General features: G+C 41.0%; 1 protein-coding gene across 1 annotated transcript in view; it reads left to right on the top strand.

The window, feature by feature from the left end:
* The window catches only part of dock10 (dedicator of cytokinesis 10), a 320,275-nt gene that overhangs the window by 117,585 nt on the left and 180,723 nt on the right, over nucleotides 1-21,967 (top strand). The window contains exons 2-3 of the mRNA XM_059651053.1: nucleotides 4,164-4,283; nucleotides 15,546-15,635. Of these exons, the coding sequence (XP_059507036.1) occupies nucleotides 4,164-4,283; nucleotides 15,546-15,635 (210 nt within the window). The remainder of the gene's footprint in view (nucleotides 1-4,163; nucleotides 4,284-15,545; nucleotides 15,636-21,967) is intronic.

Genomic DNA, 21,967 nt, shown 5'->3' with positions numbered 1-21,967 from the left:
ATGTAGGCCAGACGAGGTAAGGATGACAATTTCCTTCTCTAAAGGATATTACTGAACCAGATGGGTTTCTCCTGACTTTGGACAATGGCTTCATGGTCATCATTAGACTCTTAATTCCAGATACTTATTGAATAAAAATTCCACCATCTGCTGTGGCGAGATTTGAACCCAGGTCCCCGGAATGTTATCTGGGTCTCTGGATTAACAGTTCAGGGATAATACCATGAGGCCATCACCTGCCCTTAGTGTGTTTCGGGTGTGTTTATTACACAAAGTAAGAAAAATCAATTCAAACCAAGCTAAATATAGAAAATTAAAATGATATTAAATACACAGTTACAGAGACTCAAAACCAGACAAATTATCCCATTTCTAACTGTTTAAATTTTGACTCAACTGGCTCCTTGTTGTTTCTTTGCTGTTGACTATGGAGAAAATTCACGGAGTCTTTTCTAAGTCTGTTATCATGAACTTTTCACAAGTAGAAGAGCCTAAACTTTTTCAGTCTTAATAACCTGTAGATTTCTGTCCATATTTTTCTGGGTTGGAAGCTTTACCATCTAAACTTTTCTGCTGAAGTAACTGGTTCTCTGAACTGCTCTGAACTCCTCCTAGGAGAGAAACAAAACTTTCTTCTAATCTCAGAATTACTGATTCCTGAAATGATTTAAAACAAAAATAACACTTTCTCAATCCTAGATCTTCTGAACTGAAAACAAAGCTAATTACCTTAAGTGTGTACCTTGTCATCAACTCAACAGTAGAAACACCTTTCTGCTAACACCACAAGGGATCTACAGTTATCTGCTTTCTGACAAGTGTTAGATTGGGGGTTGCTGTTCCAGAGGCACTCTCTGACCTTTTTCTTAAGAGAAAATAAATAACCAACACAATTCTACCTCTGTTTTGAAGTACAAATGACAAAAAAATGATGTTCATGCATTTATAGACCTCACATTGGTGTTTACAGATTCTTTTTAAAGAATAAATGCCCTCACTGTTACACCTTTTAAATAATCATGATTACATTTTTGAGATGTTATCAAGTTATCACCATTCCCTACTTAAGTTCATATATGCCGATCTATATACTATTGCATCTTTTATAAGTGTCAGCTGTATCTCAGTTGGTAGCACTCTCACCTCTAAGTTAGAAGGTTTCAATTTATATCTTACTCAAGAACTTGAGAATAAGGATTAGGCTAACATTCCAATGCAATATTGAGGGCAAGCTGCAGTGACAGAGGTGCTACCTTTTTGAAAAGATGCTAAACTAAGGCTCTGTCCTGGTTGGACATGAAAACTCCTGAAGCATAATACACAAATGTAATGTTACATAGCACAGTCTGAAATATTAAGTACTTGTAAGAATAAAATAATATAAAGTATATTTGACCAAAAATGACATGTTCATAGAATTACAATCCTTGATTGGGCATACTTGAGTTGACATAAAAGGATCAATTTCACACTGTCAAGATGAAAAAATAGTGTGACACAGAGAACAGTGTTGGTCCCTTAACCGTTTGCATATATAAATGATTTAGATGAAGGTATAGTTGCCAAATGTGTTGGTGACAGAAAGACAGGCAGTAATGAGGAGGAAATAAAGAAGCTACAATGTTACAGTTAGAGAATGTGAATGGCCAAAGATATGGCAGATGGATAATACTATACAGAAATGTATAATTGTCCATTTTTGGTGGAAGAATAATAAAGAAGTTTATGATCTAAATGGTGAGCAACTGCAGAACTCTGAAATGCAGAAAGATCTGGGTGTCCAAGTGCATGAATTGCAAAAGACTTGCACGCAGGTACAGCAAATAATTAGGAAAGCAAATAGAATATTACCATCCATTGCAAGGGGAATTTGCATTCAAATATAGGGAGGTAATGCTTCAGTTGTACAGGGAACTGCGGCAACTACATCAGCAGCACCATGTTCAGCATTTCAGAGAAGATTTACCAGACTGCTACCTGGAATAGACATGTGACATCATTAAGAAAGGCAGGACAGGCGAGCCTTGTATCCAAATTGCAGTTAAGATACAAAGAGGTGACTTGACTGAAACATAAAGACCCTCTGGAGTTCTGACAAGGTAGAAGAAAAGAGGATGTTTCCCCTTAAGAGAATCTAGGACTAGGAGTCATTATTTAAAATTCAGTATTTGTCTATTTAAAAGGCTCATTACCTTTTGTATAGTGACATGGGGTCCTACCTCAGAAGTTAGTGGAAGCTGAATTCAACAAATGACGGAGTTTTTTTTCAAAAGCTAGTCTAATGGCAGCCCTGTCACCATTGTCAGTTATCATAGAAATTCCCTGAATCATTATGTCCTTTAGGGAAGAAAATCTTCTGATATCATTCTGACTGGGTCTTAATGTAGTTCCAGACCCACACTCTTAACTGCCCTTTAGGCAACTAGACAGGTGCAGTAAATGCCATCCTTGTCAGCCTTATCCACATGCTATGAAAGAATAAAGAGGAAAGATCAGATCAGATCAAGAATTCTGCGGCAAGTAAATAACCTTGTGTCTCCTTAATGCCTACCCACCATTTACAGTTGGTGCAAGTTAGGATTGTGATAGAATACTCTTCACTAGTCTGAATGGATTTAGCTCAAAAAAGAAATTCCATTCAAGAAACTTGACACTATCTAGGACAGAGTAGCCTGCTTGACTGGCATCCACCACCTTCATCATTCATTCCCTACACTACTGACATTCAAAGCAGCAGCATGTTCTCTCTACAAAATGCACTGCAACAGCTCCTTGTGGCTTTTTAAACAACTTCCAAACCCATGATCACATGCATCTAGAAAGACGAGCAGCAAATGCTTGGCAACATGCCCATTTGCAAATTCTCTCCAAGCACCACGCCATGCTGAATTGGAACTGAATCACTGTTCCTTCACTGTTGTAGAATCAAAATCCTGAAACTCCCTCCCTACCAGCACATTGACACTCGGTTCGCACTGAACAACTGCACCTCCCAGTTGCGAACCATTTCAACTCCCCCTCCCATTCGGTAGATGACATATCCATCCTGGGCCTCCTGCAGTACCACAACGATGCTACCCAAAGGTTGCAGGAACAGCAAGTCATATTCCGTTTGGGAACCCTGCAGCCCAATGGTATCAATGTGGACTTCACAAGCTTCAAAATCTCCCGTCCCCTCTACTGCAATCCCAAAACCAGCCCAGCCAGTCCCCGCCTCGCTAACCTATCCTTCCTCCCACCTATCCCCTCCTCCCACCACAATCCCCACTCCCATCTCCTACCTACTAACATCATCCCACCCCCTTGACCTGTCTGTCCTCCCTGGGCAGACTTATCTCCTCCCTACATCCCCACCTCAGCTCACCTTTACTGTCTCCATCCCCGCCTCTTTGATCGGTCTGTCTCCTGTCCACCTATCTTCTCCTCTATCCATCTTCTATCCGCCTCTCCCTCACTCCCTATTTATTTCAGATCCCCCTTCCCCTCCCCATTTCTGAAGAAGGGTGTAGGCCCAAAACGTCAGCCTTCCTGCTTCTCTGATGCTACCTGGCCTGCTGTGTTCATCCAGCTCTACACCTTGTCCTCCCTACCAGCACTGTTGGTGTCTCCACACCCAAGAACTGCAGTGGTTCAAGGGGCATCTCATCATCACTTTCTCAAGGGAAATTGGGGAGGGGCAATAAATACTGCCTTAGCCAGCAATGCCCACATCCCATGAGCAAACAAAAATAAATTATTTGGCACGGATTTATTCAAATATTTTCCTGCACGTACTGATGAATATTTAGCAGAGAATTCAGAAATGTGTCACAAAGCTTAACTGCGTCATTGTAGAGTGGATCAGTGTATGCATTCACAAGTAGACATCAATTCACTATCTTTGTGGACAGCTTTTACAAGTGAGAAGAATTGAAAAAAAAATTAGCTGTTTTCAGATGGTGGAACTTGTCAGGTGATATTCGATAAACTTGAAATCAATAAATTCAAAACAAAAAAAAGGGTAAGATTCATTACCTATGTGCCCTAATTAACAATTATATTGATGCACAGTAATACCTGGTATGTATGTGTGGTGCAGTGTGTATGTAAAATTATTATGGGTGGGAATCATCAATGTTTAGGTGCAACTGGATTAACGCTTCCTAAATTTTTTTTCTCTGTAGCAAGAGAAGCCTAAAATCATTGAACCGCTGGACTATGAGGCAATCATTGAAGAATGTGAGAGCCAAATTCAGGATCATCCACTAAAAGATATGCTGCTCTTCCCAGACGATGATTTCTCAGTGAGTAAAACTTTAGTATTTTTACAAGTTTTCGCCTGTGTTCAGGTATAAAAAAGCACATCTTTAAATAGATTTTGTGGGAAAAAACTGGCTGAGTTAAGTGCAAACTCATTCCCTACTTAACATATTTGGGACTGAGAGGAAGAGAAATTTCTTTACTCAGAGAGTTGAGAGTTTGTGGAATTTACTGTTACAGGCAGTGATTGAGGCCAGAATATTGTATGAAGCATTATATGGTGCAAAATAGGAGTTGGATAGAGCATTTCAGTCTAAGGGGATCAAAGGATATTAGGGAAAAGTGGGAATAAGCTTTCCAGTTGGATTATCATCCATAATCATGATGAATGAAAGAATAGGCTCTAAGGGTCTATTCCTGCTTCTATTTTCTGTTACTATTATGCTATGGTTTCAGTGTATAGGTAATTCTTGACTTTTTATGACAATTTTACCACATATTAGACATGTGTACTTTAAATTATCTTCCAATTTACTATATATATGAATTTGTAATTGACTTGTAACTACAAATTTAAATTTAATTTGCTCCGAAAATTAATCTGCAAAGGTGCTCCCAATTCTGCAACTGAAAGTATACCAGCAGATAAATGGAGTACAAAAGTCACTATAAAGACTGAAATTGCTGGAGAAAGTCCGAAGGTCTTGTAGCAACTGTGGAGAGAAAGCAGAGTCAATGGTTTGGGTCCAGGCACTGTTCTTCAAAACTGGCTCATCGAGTTCTGCAAAGGGACAGAGCTGCTTTAAATAACTTATATCACTCTTGCCACACTTACCTACTTATCTGGAATAGCAAGGGAAGTAAACGTTGGAAGGAATATAGAGAAGCTGATTTCAAGTTGTTTATTAAAACTGAATTGTTGACTAATAATGTATTTTATCAGTCATAGTGACCACACCTTTATCAAATTTAGCCCAGTGATATAAACTATGTATGTCTTACCTTGCTAATAAACAAAATTAATGTTTTCTATGTTTCAAAACCCTGATAAAATGGTACATACTTAGATGTTTCTGAATGACATGGTTCCAGCGCAATTAGTATTTCATTCAGATCGTTACATTCTGTTAAAGTTGAGTAACATAGAATAACTGTAATACTACACCAAAGCTACTTATAAACATCTGACCAGCTATATTCACCTTGAGGCAATGCAGACATCAGTGACCCAATTTTAGCCACCTGGTAGGAAGTGTGTAGATATGTAGGCTCTGGGTGGGGGCCTTCACATCTGGCTAAAATTGCTCCATGGCCTCCTTCGACATTAATTTAGCACATTTTGGCCTAGGTTCAGTTGCTTGCCCCAGGCCATTTTAACTAAAAACACAAGAGTCCATCCATATTCAGGCCTGCGAGAAACTGTGGTGGAATTAGTGTTTGAGAACTACCAAAACAGTAGATATATTTTGAGACCACTGTTAGCTGCAACTCACTTGAAGACAGGATCTGTTCCTCATCGGTTTTCTAGCTCCCAACCCTATGTTACTGAAACAGTCCTGAGCAGGCTTTCTCTACTTATTACAATTATTTTTGATCAAATTGTTTTAACATGTTACCACATACCTGTAGAGCAGGTGGGACTTGAGCCAAGACCTCCTGGATACGTTACCCTTTTGTCACAAGAGCCCTTTCAGTTTGTCATATTCTGGGCGCACAATATTTGGAGAAAGACCAGTAACTGTGTAAGCCTCAGTAACTACCTCCCCGAGCCCTCTGCTGCTCAAGCCACAACAGGTTGATAGCATGGTGTGCAGGAAATGATCCTCTGCACGTATGTATAGGCACAAGTATAACTAGCTATAAGGATTGAATTGATGGTTAAGGCTCACTTGCTTTGGAGCAGAGGAGGTTAGAGCGACTTAATACAAAATAACGCAGGATAATGAGCTGTCAGCACAGAATAGACAGGACAGACCTGTTTCCGCAGCAAAGAGGCCAACTCTTACGGAACACTGATTTAAAGCGATTGGTAGAACAGACATGAGGAAAATGCTTTTCACCCAGAGGGTGATGAGTGTGTGGAATTCATTGTCAGGTTTGTTGGTGGAAGCAATAACCACCTACTCATTTAAAAGTACCTTGGGTCTGAAAGTGGGTGCTGCAGTTTGTAAGTCTAGAGACCAGGTGCTGACAGGTGGCATTGGAATGGATGGCTAGTATTTTTCTTTTGGCCATGCACACATGATGGGCTGAGTTGTCTCTTTCTGTGCCCTAATGCTCCTATGATTTTCACCACATTTTTCAATTTCTCTGGTGATCAGTGCAGGTGGAGTTTCATCTTTAGGTGTATTTGCAGAGATCTGTTTAGCTGGCTGGAGCAGCATCTGTTACTTGCTAGACGGTAAGTTGCCATCCAAGTCACTGAAAACCTGAATTTCTTTGCCACTAGATTCTCGTGGTCTGCTTCTTGGGACACTACCTGAGTATAACAATCTGTTGTACAGAGATGCTTTAAGCAAACGTACAACGCTGTCTTTGCAAGGGCAGAATAGGGCGTTTTCCTAATAACCTCATCAGTTAGTAAAACAGAACTCTGGCTTAAACGCTGGCTTTCCTGTCCTGCAAGGTGTTATTAACCAAGTGTGTAATGCCATCAGGCCTCTGAGACAAGATCCAGCAACATACACAAACAGAAAATGATACCACTCAATCATTGAAAAGTCAATTGCCTGAAAACTGAAAATAAGTGGTGCACAGGCAGGAGTACAGAGTACAGTTTTACAGAGTAAAAAAAAACAAACAACATGCTGACTCTGGAAATCTTAAATTGCTGGCAAAACTCAGCAGGTCTAGCAGGATCTGTGGGGCAAAAATAGTGTTAATGTTTTGGGTCTAGTGGCCTTTCTTCAGAACTAAGAAGGTTGGTATATATGAGACAACGTAAGACATTGTTGATGGGAAGAGAGATAGTTAGAGAGAGTGCATATGGCAACGCATGGCACTGAGTGGGGTTCTCAGGACTCAACAAGAAGCTTTCTACCCAGACAAACATTGTACATCATGGAGATTTCAATGATCCTAGGTGGATTCAAAGCACACAGGTTGAAATTTGAGTTTGAATGTGTGTGGGCTGAGTCTGAGCTGGAGGCAGCTGCTGAGGATTGTGACGTGACTGCGGACATGAGTTTTGGCAAATACCTTGTCAAGCACCAGGAGCAACAACAAAAGTAGGGAAGTTGAACAAGAAGAAAGAAAAAAAAAGAGTCATCCTAAATGTTCTCAGCAATTCTGGATACAACAATCTTAATGACAGCCAGCCCAATAATGGGGAAATTTTATTCCAGAGGGCCTTGCCACTGCTGCTGCTCTCTGCAGTCATGTGCAAACTTGTGCTACTTAAGTGAACAAGAATGGCCTTGTTGCAAATGATAGAGCTATCCTTGGTTCAGGAGGTGAGCATGAAGAATAGTAGCAGAAACGAGTCATTAGCATGAGTGGTCTACAGGTCCCTAAAAGCAACTACAGTATGGGACAAAGTAACCAAAAAGTAATTTTGGGTGCTTGTGATAAAGGAACAACAATAATTGTGAGGAATTTTAATCTGTATATTAACTGGAAAAATCAGATTGGCAATGGTACTCTGGATGAACAGTTTATAGAATGTTTGGTTCATAGAGTACCACTTTCTCAGGGGTGTACCATAACATCACTGAATGAGCTGATTGGAAAATATGTACAGACAGGCCTAGGCTGGTAGGAGAGGGTGAGTGCAGGAGAGACTTAGTGAATGTACTTACATTTGACTTGGCAGTTCGTAAGGAATAAATCATTAAGGCACTTCCAGGTAGCAGCAACCACACTATGATTGAAATTTATGTTCTGTTTGAAAGTGAGAAGATTGGGTCTGAAATGAATATTTTAATCTTAAGCAAGGGCAATTATGTGCATATGAAAGCTGAACAAATTGCAGTTATTTAAGGGGATATTCTGAATGCTCAGAAGAATACTCCTACCATCCTATCATCATTAGAAGCTAAGTAGAGCAGCAAACTTAAAGAAAATAGATAAATTTCCACAAAGGCAAGTTACGAGTCAGATGATTGGACAGAATATATAGAATGGCAGAGAATTACAAAGATTAATTAGGAGGAAGAACGTAGAGTGCAAGAGAAAGGTAGCGAGAAATGTAAAAATAAATAGCCAGAGTTTCTTTAGGTATTTGAAAGGGGAAGAGTTAACAAGTGTTGGTGCTCTAGAGAGTTTGAATGGGGAGTTAATAGTATATATCAAGGAAATACTGGATAAAGTGGACAAATGTTTTGCATCTGCCTTCACTAAAGAGGATACCAAAAAAACTCCAGGGAAAGCTGATAATCAGGAGGTGGAGGGAGAGAGGAACTTAATGAAATTACAATCACCAGGGCAGCTGCAGTAAGCAAACTTATGGATTGTGTGCTGGCAAGTCATTGGATCCTCAATGATTTAATCCTAGGTTTGTTTTTAAAATCCAGAATTGGTTTTACATACAACTGATTTTTCACCTCACCAAATCACCTAAGAAGTAAGTCATCCATATTTTCCAGTTGAATACTTTACATGGAAAGCCCATTAAAAACAATACAGATTATCAAGTTGAGGAGGAGGTAGGGAAAGGGGGAGGGGGGGCAAAACAAAAATTGAATTGAAATCCTTAAAAGAGGTGGCTAATGGAGTATAATTTAATGGGTTAATTTTTGAAAATGATCTTGATTTGGAAAGGTGTTCATCATACTGGAAAGTAGCAAGTGTAACCCCTTTCTATTCAAGAGGAAAGAGGACAGGAAACTATAGGCCAGTTAGCTCAATGGTTACCATGGGGAAAGTGTTAGAATTGATCATTAAGGAGGTTACATAGGTGTATTTTGAAAGTAATGAAGAAGTATGGCATTATTTTGTGGAAGGGATATCATGTTAAACAGGCTTAAAGGAGTTCTTTGAAGGGTTAAAATGTCCTATGGATAAAGGGGAGCCTGTAGACCAGTGTTTGAATTTCCATTAGGCATTTGATAAAGTAGGACATAAGCAGTTATTCTGCAAAGTTGAAATCCAAGATTCAGCATGGATAGAAGATGGGCTGTCTAGTAGAAAACAAAGTGTATAAAAGAATCTTTGACTAGCTGAATGCGATGAATGGAGTCCCCCAGGGTTCTAGGCTGGGGCCTCAAGTATTTTTTTATGATTTTCTTTTGTGAGAATAGTGAAATTTGCAGACAACACAATAGATAGGAAAGCATGTTGTGAAGAAGACAAGGAGAGGAAACAGATGATAAGAGATAAATTGACTGTGGAGAATACACAGCTGGAGTGTAGTGTGGAAAAGAGAATGACTGCAAATTTCTCTGGTAGGGAGGGATTCAGGTGTTGCAGTGCATGAATCAGAAAAAATCAGTGTGCATGTATAGCAATCTAATAGAAGGCAAATGGAATGCCATCCTCTATTATGCAAGTAATTGTAAAAGGAAGGATGCTATACTTTAGTTATACAGGGTATGGTGGGACCACATCTTGAATAATGTATGCAAATGTGGTCTTCTTATTCATGGAGGCAATTCAGAGGAAATTTACCAGCTGATACCAATGTGAGTATTTGTCTCCTGAGAAGAGGTTGGACAGATTAAGTGACTTGACTTAATTGCACAAGGTTCTGAATGATCTGAAAGAAAGATGATGTGGAAATAATGGGACTGATTTTGTTTTGTCCAGACAGTTGTTGTTTTAGTGGAGGTTAGAGTGACATATGAGGACCATGTGAAATCCCCATCATAACACACTCTAAAGGAGTTACCCGGGAAATTGAATCTTTTGATTTGGCAATTCAATGACATCTGAAATCCTCTGAAAGTCCCCATAAAAACTGAGGACTTCGGATGATTCTGTTGAAATTAAGTAAAATGATTTCTCAGGAAAATGTAGACTTACGGTCGTAACTCCTCAATCACTATTAAACTGAACCCATACTCAACTCATTCACATTCCCAAGACTCTTTACATCCTCAGACCCCACTCTCTCTCTTGGGACTTGCCAATGTCTACCCTGGGAACTGGCACTTCCATCCCTGGGACCCAACATCCTGTCACCTTAATGCCTGACAACCGCACTTCCCCATGACCCACAGGGATCTTACCACCGATTCTAGGTTAACCCGCCAAAGACAATTACTCATTAATGATAATAAAATGTGAGGCTGGATGAACACAGCAGGCCAAGCAGCATCTCAGGAGCACAAAAGCTGACGTTTCGGGCCTAGACCCTTCATCAGAGAGGGGGATGGGGAGAGGGAACTGGAATAAATAGGGAGAGAGGGGGAGGCGGACCGAAGATGGAGAGTAAAGAAGATAGGTGGAGAGAGTGTAGCTGGGGAGGTAGGGAGGGGATAGGTCAGTCCAGAGAAGATGGACAGGTCAAGGAGGTGGGATGAGGTTAGTAGGTAGCTGGGGGTGCGGCTTGGGGTGGGAGGAAGGGATGGGTGAGAGGAAGAACCGGTTAGGGAGGCAGAGACAGGTTGGACTGGTTTTGGGATGCAGTGGGTGGGGGGGAAGAGCTGGGCTGGTTGTGTGGTGCAGTGGGGGGAGGGGACGAACTGGGCTGGTTTAGGGATGCAGTAGGGGAAGGGGAGATTTTGAAACTGGTGAAGTCCACATTGATACCATATGGCTGCAGGGTTCCCAGGCGGAATATGAGTTGCTGTTCCTGCAACGTTTGGGTGGCATCATTGTGGCAGTGCAGGATGCCCATGATGGACATGTCATCAAGAGAATGGGAGGGGGAGTGGAAATGGTTTGCGACTGGGAGGTGCAGTTGTTTGTTGCGAACTGAGCGGAGGTGTTCTGCAAAGCGGTCCCCAAGCCTCCGCTTGGTTTCCCCAATGTAGAGGAAGCCGCACCGGGTACAGTGGATGCAGTATACCACATTGGCAGATGTGCAGGTGAACCTCTGCTTAATGTGGAATGTCATCTTGGGGCCTGGGATAGGGGTGAGGGAGGAGGTGTGGGGACAAGTGTAGCATTTCCTGCGGTTGCAGGGGAAGGTATCAATGTGGACTTCACCAGTTTCAAAATCTCCCCTTCCCCTACTGCATCCCTAAACCAGCCCAGTTCATCCCCTCCCCCCACTGCACCACACAACCAGCCCAGCTCTTCCCCCCCACCCACTGCATCCCAAAACCAGTCCAACCTGTTTCTGCCTCCCTAACCGGTTCTTCCTCTCACCCATCCCTTCCTCCCACCCCAAGCCGCACCCCCAGCTACCTACTAACCTCATCCCACCTCCTTGACCTGTCCGTCTTGCCTGGACTGACCTATCCCCTCCCTACCTCCCCACCTATACTCTCTCCACCTATCTTCTTTACTCTCCATCTTCGGTCCGCCTCCCCCTCTCTCCCTATTTATTCCAGTTCCCTCTCCCCATCCCCCTCTCTGATGAAGGGTCTAGGCCCGAAACGTCAGCTTTTGTGCTCCTGAGATGCTGCTTGGCCTGCTGTGTTCATCCAGCCTCACATTTTATTATCTTGGAATTCTCCAGCATCTGCAGTTCCCATTATCTCTGATACTCATTAATGATCTCTGTTTCCTGCACTAAGCCAGCTTTGTATCCACCGGACCCTTTACTCCATTGCTCTAACTTTGCTGATGAGCATGTTATGTGACACTTTATTAAATATCTTTTGAAAGTCCACGTTTACCACATCAATGACATTTCCCTCACCAACCTACTCTATTAACTCATCAAAAAATTCAAGCAAGTTACTTAAACATGATTTGCCCTTCATAAATCTACCCTGGCTTTCCTTAATGAATCAACATTTGTCCAAGTAACTGCTACATTTGTCTCAAATGATTGTTTCTGATGCTTTCCCACCAAAGTTAAACGGATTGGCATACAATATCCATTTATTCTTTTGTAAAAGAAGGGTGTGTAATATTTGCAATTCTCTGGTCCCCTGGAACAATCAGAGGTAATGCCTTTGCAATGTCCACTCTTACTTCCCTCAGTACACTTTTTTTTGCATTTCATTTATTCCTGGTCATTTATTAACTTTAAGAATGCCCAGGCTATTTAATACCTTGTCTTTAACAATTTTCAGCTTCCCTTATACCTAAACTACTTTATGGCTGGGATTAGCGCAGTGGAGAGGGTGGGGAGCACAAGAGAGGAAGTGAGGGTCTCAATCCTCCCAGACCTCTTATGTTCACTGACCTGCAGCTGCTGCAAGTACCCTACAGGGGTTTCCCTCCCACCATCATGGTTAGGCAATTGCAGCATCTTAAAATGCAAGAATCAACTTACCTGTGTCTGTCTCTCACAGCCTTGCCCTCTAACACCCACCTTGACAGCAGAGTTGTCAATCATTGACTGGTGGAGAGCTGTTCTGTTGGTCCTCCAACCCTAGGAGCTCGTTCACTTTCTCTGACTGGGCAGGAGGCTATTCCCTGGCCTTCAGTGAGTTGGAGCTTGCTGTGCAAAGCGTTCAGCCTGACTGTGATATGCTAATGAGAGTGTGTATTATCATATAGAGTAAGGCAATGTCACATGATCTAGCCCTCTTTGGGAGCCTCATAGCGTGATGAAGCCAAAGTAAGATGTTTCTTAAATAAGGTTAATGTTTTCAGTCCCTCACAATTCTGTAAATATAGTTTGGTAATGTAACAAAACCAAGAAAACTAATCAGCCTTGAGCAGTGTGATGGGCAAGCCCACTTTCATGCCAAGCAGTTTTGGAATTTGGAACCATCCCCCTATCCCAGTTCTCAATCCTTTTAAAAATATCCAGCCGTCTGTCCCTGTTTTCTGGTAATCATTAAGTTTTCTGCCTTCCATGTGTTGTTTAATTAACCACTCCATGTGTGGCTGCAGACCTTCAGAGAATCCCTACAGTGTGGAAGCAGGCCATTCAGCCCATTGAGTCTACACCACCTCTCTGAAGAGCATCCCACTAGACCCATCCCCTTAACCTGTCCCTGTAACTCTGCATTTTCCACAGCTAATCCGTCTAGCCTGGTGAACATCCCTGGACACAATGGGCAATTTGGAATGGTCAATCCACTTAACCTGCAACATCTTTGGACTGTGAAAGAAAACCACAGCACCCAAAGGAAACCTATGCAGACATGGGGAAAATATGTAAACTCTTCACAGACAGTCACTCAAGGTTAGAATGGAATCCAGGTCCCTGGCGCTTTGAGGCAGTTGTGTTAACTACTGAGCCACCAAGCTACCCTATGCTAAGTGCGTCGCGTTCAGTATGTTAAGTACATTTTGTATTGCTACCCTCTCTCTATGATTAGTCCACTAAAAATATCTTCTTCAAAGCTACATCTTGTTCATGCCTTCAGTTGCATGAAACACTTCTCTCAACTGTGTAATGTCTTGTTATTTTCATCTATGTGAGGCGCTTTAGGATGTATTATTTACATTAAAGTCACAGATAATTTGAGCGTTATTGTCATTATTACCTTCATTTTTTATGTTTAAAATAGTAAAATTTCCCCAATAGTCTAGTTTATAAGGTATTAAGCAAACTATCATAGCCAAACTATTTTGACAACAGTATGTGGGATTTATATTTTGCAAACATTTTTGCTGGAAATATAAATTTCATACTTAATGTATTTGTATTATTTTGGGATTTGTTTGTGGAGCCCAAAGAGCTTTGCTGAATACTATGAAGTTTTTCTCCGATCCAGAGAATTAAAGTTGTGTTGATGGGAGCCATTCCAATAAAACTTGGCACTCATTATTAATGCTGGAGTGTCTCCCACTACATTGACTGGCAAATTTAACTTGTTTTGTTTAACACTTTTGTTTGTGAACTGTTTATTTTTATGGGTCTCATATAAGTCAATGCCACATGACATGCCAGGCAAAGCAGATTACCAATCTTCCTCATAATTGTGTATGACGGTGAAATACAAAACATAGAAGCAAGACTATGCTATTCAACCCATCAAGCCTGATCCACCATTCCACATGATTATGGACAGTACAATGGCTCAGTGGTTAGTACTGTGGCTTCCCAGTGCCACAGACCAGGGTTCAATTCCAGCCTTGGCTGACTGTCTGTGTGGAGTTTGCGCATTCTCCTTGTCTTGGTGTGGATTTCATCTCATAGTCTAAAGATGTGTAGGTTAGGTGGATAGCTATGGTTACCCATTGTATGTAGGGTTACAGGGATAAGATAGAGGGTCTGAGTCTGGGTGGGATCCTCTTCAGAGGGTCAGTGTGGACTGAATCGTCTTCAACAGCGTAGGCATTCTATCATTCTACAATCGTGGCTGATCTTCCATTTCCAGACCATAGCTGTGCTTTCTCCCCACTCTGTTTGATATCTGAGCTTCCAGAAATCTAAATATCTATTCTTTTTTAAACCGATTCAATATCTTTGCCTCCTTAGCCTTCTGCGATAGTGAATTCCACAGTGAAGAAATATCTACTCTTAATGCAAAATGGTTCACTCCACATTTGAGACCAGGCTAGCTGAATTTCTTCAGCATTTTAAGTTTTTTACTTTAGATTTCCAGCATCTGCAGTACTTTTAATTGTGTATTTATTTTTATTTCTCACAAGAGTTGCCTACAATGCATACTAGACCCCTCCTTTACAAATGTAGGATACCTTGATGCTTATGCAGTTATCAGTGCACCTAATTATGTGACTATTGAACTGCGGACACTGTCAATCAGGAACAAAAACAGAAGTTCTGAGGAAGGGTCACCGGATCCGAAATGTTCACTCTGATCTTTCCTTCACAGATGCTGCCAGACCTACTGAACTTTTCCAGCAACTTCTGTGATGTGATTATTTGGTCAGGTTTTGAAATGCAGGAATTTTGTTCACAAGGTTGAAATCTCATTTGTCCATTTTGTATTCAGAAAATCTACCTTCATGTGCTTTAACGTTGACTTTGGTTTTGTTTTATTTTATGAATCCAATGCAAATCTTTTCATTTTAAGTTGGAAGTGCCGCATTAAAAATGTAGAAATTAGTTACCAAAATAATCTACATGGACCATAGTAAAAAACAATTATAGCACCACAAAGGAGAGTTGCTTTTGGTGGTGACACAGCTTGCGTTGGGAAAAGTAAATAATAAAATGGTCTGCAAACATATGAGGAAGAAATAAATGGAACTGTCACTGAAATCAGGCATGCAGCAAGTTTTCAGACATACATTGTTTCCATTTATGTGCTTATGAATGGGCATTCAAAACACAAGGGCCCCAAGCCTGTCAAACAAAATCTGACAAAGAATTACTGTTTCTTTCTGTCCAGATATCATCAATTCCAAGGGAAAGACGTACCGTATGTTCCACAGTGCCTGAAGGGGCGGAAAATGAGGCAGAAAATCTCCTTGTAAGACAGGTAAAGACTGAAATATATATTGGAGTTCACTACTAGACTCTGTCAATTGCTAGACTTTATTGAGGATAGCAGATTAGCTTAAAAGACAATTGATGAATTGCATGAGTGTCTGAGTGTCTTCTTGTTTCATGCTCACTCACTAATGTAAATTGTTTTTAGTTGCATTAAAATGGATGCAAGATTGGCCATAATTGACTCGATGATGATATTTGTAGGCTTTTACTCTTGGTCTTGGACTCATGTCAAACCTCCAGTATAGAAATTATAAATAACAATCAAATTAGTCTATAATACAACAAATCTATCAATCTGCATGATTTTCTTTTCTCTTCACCTCAGTAAATTTTCATGTGACAGAACAGCTTGTGCCAATGACATTGGAAGGAGTACTAGCAAAATAAGTCGGCTCCGTTTAACTGCACAGTTTCTGCCAGTATAGAGTTTCGCTGCAATGACAAATTAAAACCATTCAGCCCAATTGATTTAAGCAAGTGTTTATACTCCAGAACTCATTTCTTCCATCCTAAATACCTCAAACCACAACTCTGTAAAGGTAAATTAGCTCTACCATTTGGTGTTACCTTGGAGAATGTAATCAGCACCTGCCACTGAAAGCAAAATTTAATTTAAAATTAACATAATAAATGTAGTAGACCTTATTATCAATTTGACTCAAATGTGGAATTATATGGGAGCCCAGAAATACTGCTCGGGCATGATGGGAAGTTAGCATAATGTGGATGGGGGAAGGGGGAGGAAATTGTGACATGCGTTCTTATTTTCATTCCATGTGATTTTGCTGTGTATTGTTGGTTTTCCCACAGTAAGTCCATTTGTACACAAAAAGTGGCCAGTTAAGGGTCACTAAGGCCTTAGCCTGTCACTGCTACTATTTTACCAGCAGTGGCTGACTACTTTCCTACATGAATAGACTACTTGGTGCACCTCTTGATCAGACATTCTGCAGCCCATGAAGGGCCTATCCATTACCAGTGGGTTCCCCTGTAAAAATAACTCCTTCACCCTTCCAAATAAACTCGCTTGCATCCTCAACCTTACAAGGGCCTTTCTGCTGGGGCCCAGCAAGCCAGTCCCAACAGAATTCCATTCCGGCAATGTCACCCAAGATTTTCTGGCTAGTGAATAGAGCCATTGCTGCCCTGTAAAGCCCTGCTCAAACTGCCTGAGCGGGAGGTACAAGCCATAATCTTCATTGAAATCCAAGACATTTGCATTGGTACTTGAGTTGCTATAAACTACTGGGCAATGGACCTAGAGCTGAGAGGAATGATAACACTGGTCAGCTTTTTAAGTTATACAGACCTGATAGACCAAATGGGTTCCTTCTTTCTGCAAAATGGTATGAATCTTTCTATTTTTCTAAAAGAGCTAAATTCTAGATATGAAGTGAGCATGATCACTGTTGGAGACAAGCATTTGACTATACATTTTAAGCAGACCTTGTAAAATTGAATTCAGTAAGGTTTAGAGGAAAACTCTCCACTGGTGGGTTCATAGCAGTACAAATGATATTGGCTATGGCTGTTAGAGGCTAATCATCTCAACATATTGCCGCAAGGGTTGCTCAGGATGTCTTGACCTTTCTTAAGACAACGTAAGGTTAGAAGTGGGAATGTTTGATGACGATAGCACAGCATTCAGTTCAATTTGCAACTCCTCAGAAAATGAGCAGCATGGTGGTTGAGTGCTTAGCATTGTGCCTCACAGCACCAGAGACCTGAATTCAATTCCACCATCGGGCGACTGTCTGTGTGGAGTTTGCACGTTCTCCCCATGTCTGCGTGGGTTACCTCTTGGTGCTCTGGTTTCCTCCCACAGTCCAGAGATGTGCAGGCTAAAAGGATTGGCCATGCTAAGTTGCTAAATTGTTCAGTGATGTGTAGATTAGGTGGGCTATAGAGGTCCAGGTAGGATGCTCTGAGGGTTGGTGTGGACTTGTTGGGCTGAAGGGCCAGTTTCCAAACTGCAGGGATTCTGCGAAATTTCCACAGGCAGCACAAACTGGATGACATCCAGGCTGATAAGTAGCAATCTACTTTCATGTTACAAAAGTATCAAGAGTTACCAATCTTCAACAAGATAGAGTCTGTTTCTCCATGACTGTCAATAACATGGTCATTGTTAAATCCACTCCCCACACCTCCAATCAAAATTCTGCACAAATACTGTGGCTATAAGAACAGATAGAAACTGATTATTCTATGAAGAGTAACTCATTTTCTGGTTTCTAGAGCTTTTCCAAGACCTTCAAACGGTGAGCCAGAAATGTGATGAAATCAGTTTCACTGCCAGGATGAGTGCAGTTCCAATAATGCTCAAAACAATGTCCAGGACAAAACAAACCACGTGATTAGCAACCTGTTCATCAGAGACTCTACCACTAGTGCACATTTTGTACCATGTACAAGATACACTGCAGCAGCCCATCAATGCTTTTTCTGCATGATCTGCAAAACCTGCAAATTCCACCAGCTAAAAGTAGCGGACAGCAGGCACATGAGAATGCCCCAACTCCAATTTTTTTTTGCCATTTATTCCTGTTCCCCGCTCTCTTTTTCCAATATCCTTATAGCACTTTGACTTAAAAGGGGAAAAAAGTCTCAGGTCTTTGGGAGAGAGGGACAACTTAGTTTAATAGAGCTTAGCACAAAAGCAGTAGGCCGATCCGACCACCTGTGCTGTTCTTTTCTATGAAGCCAAAGACCATTCTGTTGGGTCAAAACCATGGAACTCTGTATCTAACCACAATGTGAGAGCAACTTCACATTGATTGTAATATTTAAGAAGATGATTCAAGATTATATACTCAAGGTCAATTAGGGCAGGACAATAAATATTGATCTTGCCAGTGATGTTCTTATCTTGTAAGATTATTAAAAAGTGGGCTTGGAGTAGTTGAAAAACTAACTAAGCCTAAAACTATCAATGACCTGTATTCAATATAGTGGGCTTCAAGAAACGTAATGGATCTTGAAGATATATTCTCCATAAATACTCTCTGATCCACAAGGGTTACTGATCAATATTCAATAGTTTACAGTACTCTCTAGCATTCCAATACACTTCTTTGGCCTATCACCATAATTATTTCCAGGCCAAGTAGCACAAGTGTCATTGTATACCATGTAATTGATGATCTTCTTCGAATGTTATAATCTTCACTTTCATTCTATGTGGTTTTGCTATGTACTACAAATGAATTATATAATTGAAATTATGTGGTGTTTCTAATTCTTTTAAACGTTTACCTTCCTTTATATTTGTTCAACAGGTGAATGGTAATGTACAAACTGAAAGAACTGCAGATGTTATCAATCAGGAATAAAAACAGAAGTTGCTGAAAAAGCTCACGGTCTGGCATCATCTGTGAAGAAAAAATAAAAGTTAACGTTTCAAGTCCAGTGACCCCTCCTCAGAACAGTTCTGAGGAGGGATCACTGGATTCAAAATGTTAACTTGGATTTTTTTCTTCACAGATGCTGCCAGACATGCTGAGCTTTTCCAGCAACTTCTGTTTTTGTTGTTGAATGGTAACGTACTGTATCTTTAAGAAACCATATTTCAATCCTGCAGCACAGAGTTATTGGTATTGTCAGGAAGTGATGGTTGTTTATTTATTTTGAGAAGGAGTTGATCAAAACAACTTCAATTGTTTTAACTGGCACTGTGTTCCACTGAACCAATGTTCTGAGATAATTGTAAAACATGATTTAAAACATGATATCTCAAACCTTCAATTCTTACTCGATTTTGGATAACTATTAGTAGATGCTGTGTCGCTTTGTGTCTGCATTTTAAGTTAATTGACTTTCTTACTTGTTAGCCTCCTCAGCCCTCAGTGTTTTCATCGCTTGAACGTCTTCCTTGAATCTGACTCTAATTATAAAAATGCAGAGGCTAATCAATTCTTGTTTATGACATGTTTCAGTTTTAAAATGATTTCAATGATTAGAATATCAGTTTAAGTTCCTAAGAAAGGTGTGGATTTTGTTTTGAGGGCAGATTGAAATTTTAAAAAAATCTCTCGAATTTAACGGGCCCCACATTGACCAACTTTTAGTGGAGGTGGGATGGGAACAAGAGAATAGGCAACCAATCTGTCCCAGCAGGTGGAATGTTGAATAAGTATTATAACGAAACTGCCTATTTTGTACTATTTGTCTTTCAGTCTTAATGGTAACTGGCTGGATTTCCCACTTTTGCTTCACATAATTGGATCTCATCTCCTTAGCCACTCCACCAACCACACGCAGTTGGACTGCACTCATCCCCTACCATCCTATTTTCACCTCCATCCCATGATCTCCACTCCAACAGAGGGAAATGATCTTCTTTCTGGCTGCAGTCTGTTCTGCAGTGAGCACACCCCCCCCCCCCCCCCCCCCCACCTAACAGGAGGCAAGCTTCCTAATTAGGATGAATTCTGGGTGGAGATTATGTTGGAAAAACATTGTCACTCAAAGTCTGGATGAACTGAGATTTTCTGATGATGACAACTGTGGCCCAGGATTAAAATATGCTCCCTTAAAGATACAATACATTACTATTTGCCTGTGGAACAAGTACTAAGGACAATAATGGGAAGGCAATGGCCTAGTGGTATTATCGCTGGACTGTAAATCCAGAGATCTGGATAACATTCTAGGGAACTGGGTTCGAATCTAATGATGACCATGAATCCATTGTTGATTGTCGGAAAATCCCACCTCGTTCACGAATGTCCTTTAGGGAAGGAAAATGCCATCCATACCTGGTTTGGCTTGCAAGTGACTGCAGACCCACAGCAATGTGGTTGACTCTGAAGGGCAGTTAGGGATAGACAATAAATGCCCCTAGCCAGCGACGTCCTCATACCATCAATGAATATTAAAAAAATCTGTTAAGGAAGTTAGAAACAACTCATTTTTCAATGACATAATCCATTGGTAGTACTCAGCAAAACTACATTCATAAGCCCGAGATAAAAAGAACTGCAGATGCTTGAGAATCCGAGATAACAAAGTGTAGAGTTGGATGAACACAGCAGGCCAAGCAGCATCTTAGGAGCACAAAAGCTGATGTTTCGGGCCTAGACCCTTTCTGGTGAAGGGTCTAGGCCTGAAACGTCAGCTTTTCTGCTCCTAAGATGCTGCTTGGCCTGCTGTGTTCATCCAACTCTACACTTTACATTCAAAGCCCGATTAATTCTTTGTGGGAGTATCCAAATAAAACCACTTGCAAGGGCATGAAAGGGTCAGAGAAGTGACAAAATTAAAGTCAAATAGTTAAAGAAGATTTTCCAAGGAGGAGGTAGCAGGAACAGAAAATGAGGAAGGATGTAGAGAGAGAGAGATCAGAGAGTTGGTAGGAATAATTGTTGGTTGAAGAATTAAGGAAGTAGGAGGTGAGCCTTACTGGAGAGATGACCTTTGAAAGGGCTATGAAGACAGATTATGGGGATAGATGGGGAGAAACCTTAAAAAGTGAAGTATTTATTATATGACAGATTCACAGATTATGGAAGGTTAGAGTTTAAGGACAGGATGCAGTTTTATAGAAAGACTTCACCTGAGATTTCAAGAATAGTTTACAAACCGGGAATCAGTGGCAATGGTGGGGGAAGCCGGATATAAGAATTTGGGATAATGGTTAATGAGAAATGCAAGTCTTAGAACATAGAACATAGAACATAGAACAGTACAGCACAGAACAGGCCCTTCAGCCCACGATGTTGTGCCGACCTGAAGGATGATTTTGGAATGACCTCGTGCTTTTGGCCATAAAGAGTGAGATATGGTAAACCTTGTCATATTTGAATCAAAGCTGGCAATTGATATCAAGGCTAATTTATTTTTATTCAATTGTGGGATGTGGGCATCGCTGGCTGGTCAGCAATCTTTTGCTGCCCATCCCCATTTGCCTTTGAGAAAGTGGTAGCAAGCTGCCTCCTTGAACTGCTGTAGTCCACATTGCTGTAGTTGACACATTGATCTTACGGAGGCAATTCCAGGATTTTGATCCAGCGACAGTAAAGGAACAGCAATATATTTTCTAGTCAAAATGGTGAGTGGCTTGGAGTGGAATTTGAAGATCATGTGTTGCCATGTATCTGCTGCCCTTGTTCTTCTGGATGGAAGTGGCCATGGCTTTGGAAGTTGCTCACTAAGGATCTGTGGTGAATTTCTGCAGTGCATCTTGGGGATTGTACACAATGCTGGTACTGAGCATTGGTTGTGAAGGGAATGGATGCTTGTGGATGTAGTGCCGAGCAGGTGGGCTGCTTTTTCCTGAATGATGTCAAGCTTCTTGAATGTTGTTGGAGTTGCACCCAT

This window comes from Stegostoma tigrinum, chromosome 14, assembly GCF_030684315.1.
Source record: "Stegostoma tigrinum isolate sSteTig4 chromosome 14, sSteTig4.hap1, whole genome shotgun sequence".
Taxonomy (NCBI): domain Eukaryota; kingdom Metazoa; phylum Chordata; class Chondrichthyes; order Orectolobiformes; family Stegostomatidae; genus Stegostoma; species Stegostoma tigrinum.
This window is presented reverse-complemented; position numbering and strand designations above follow the sequence as displayed.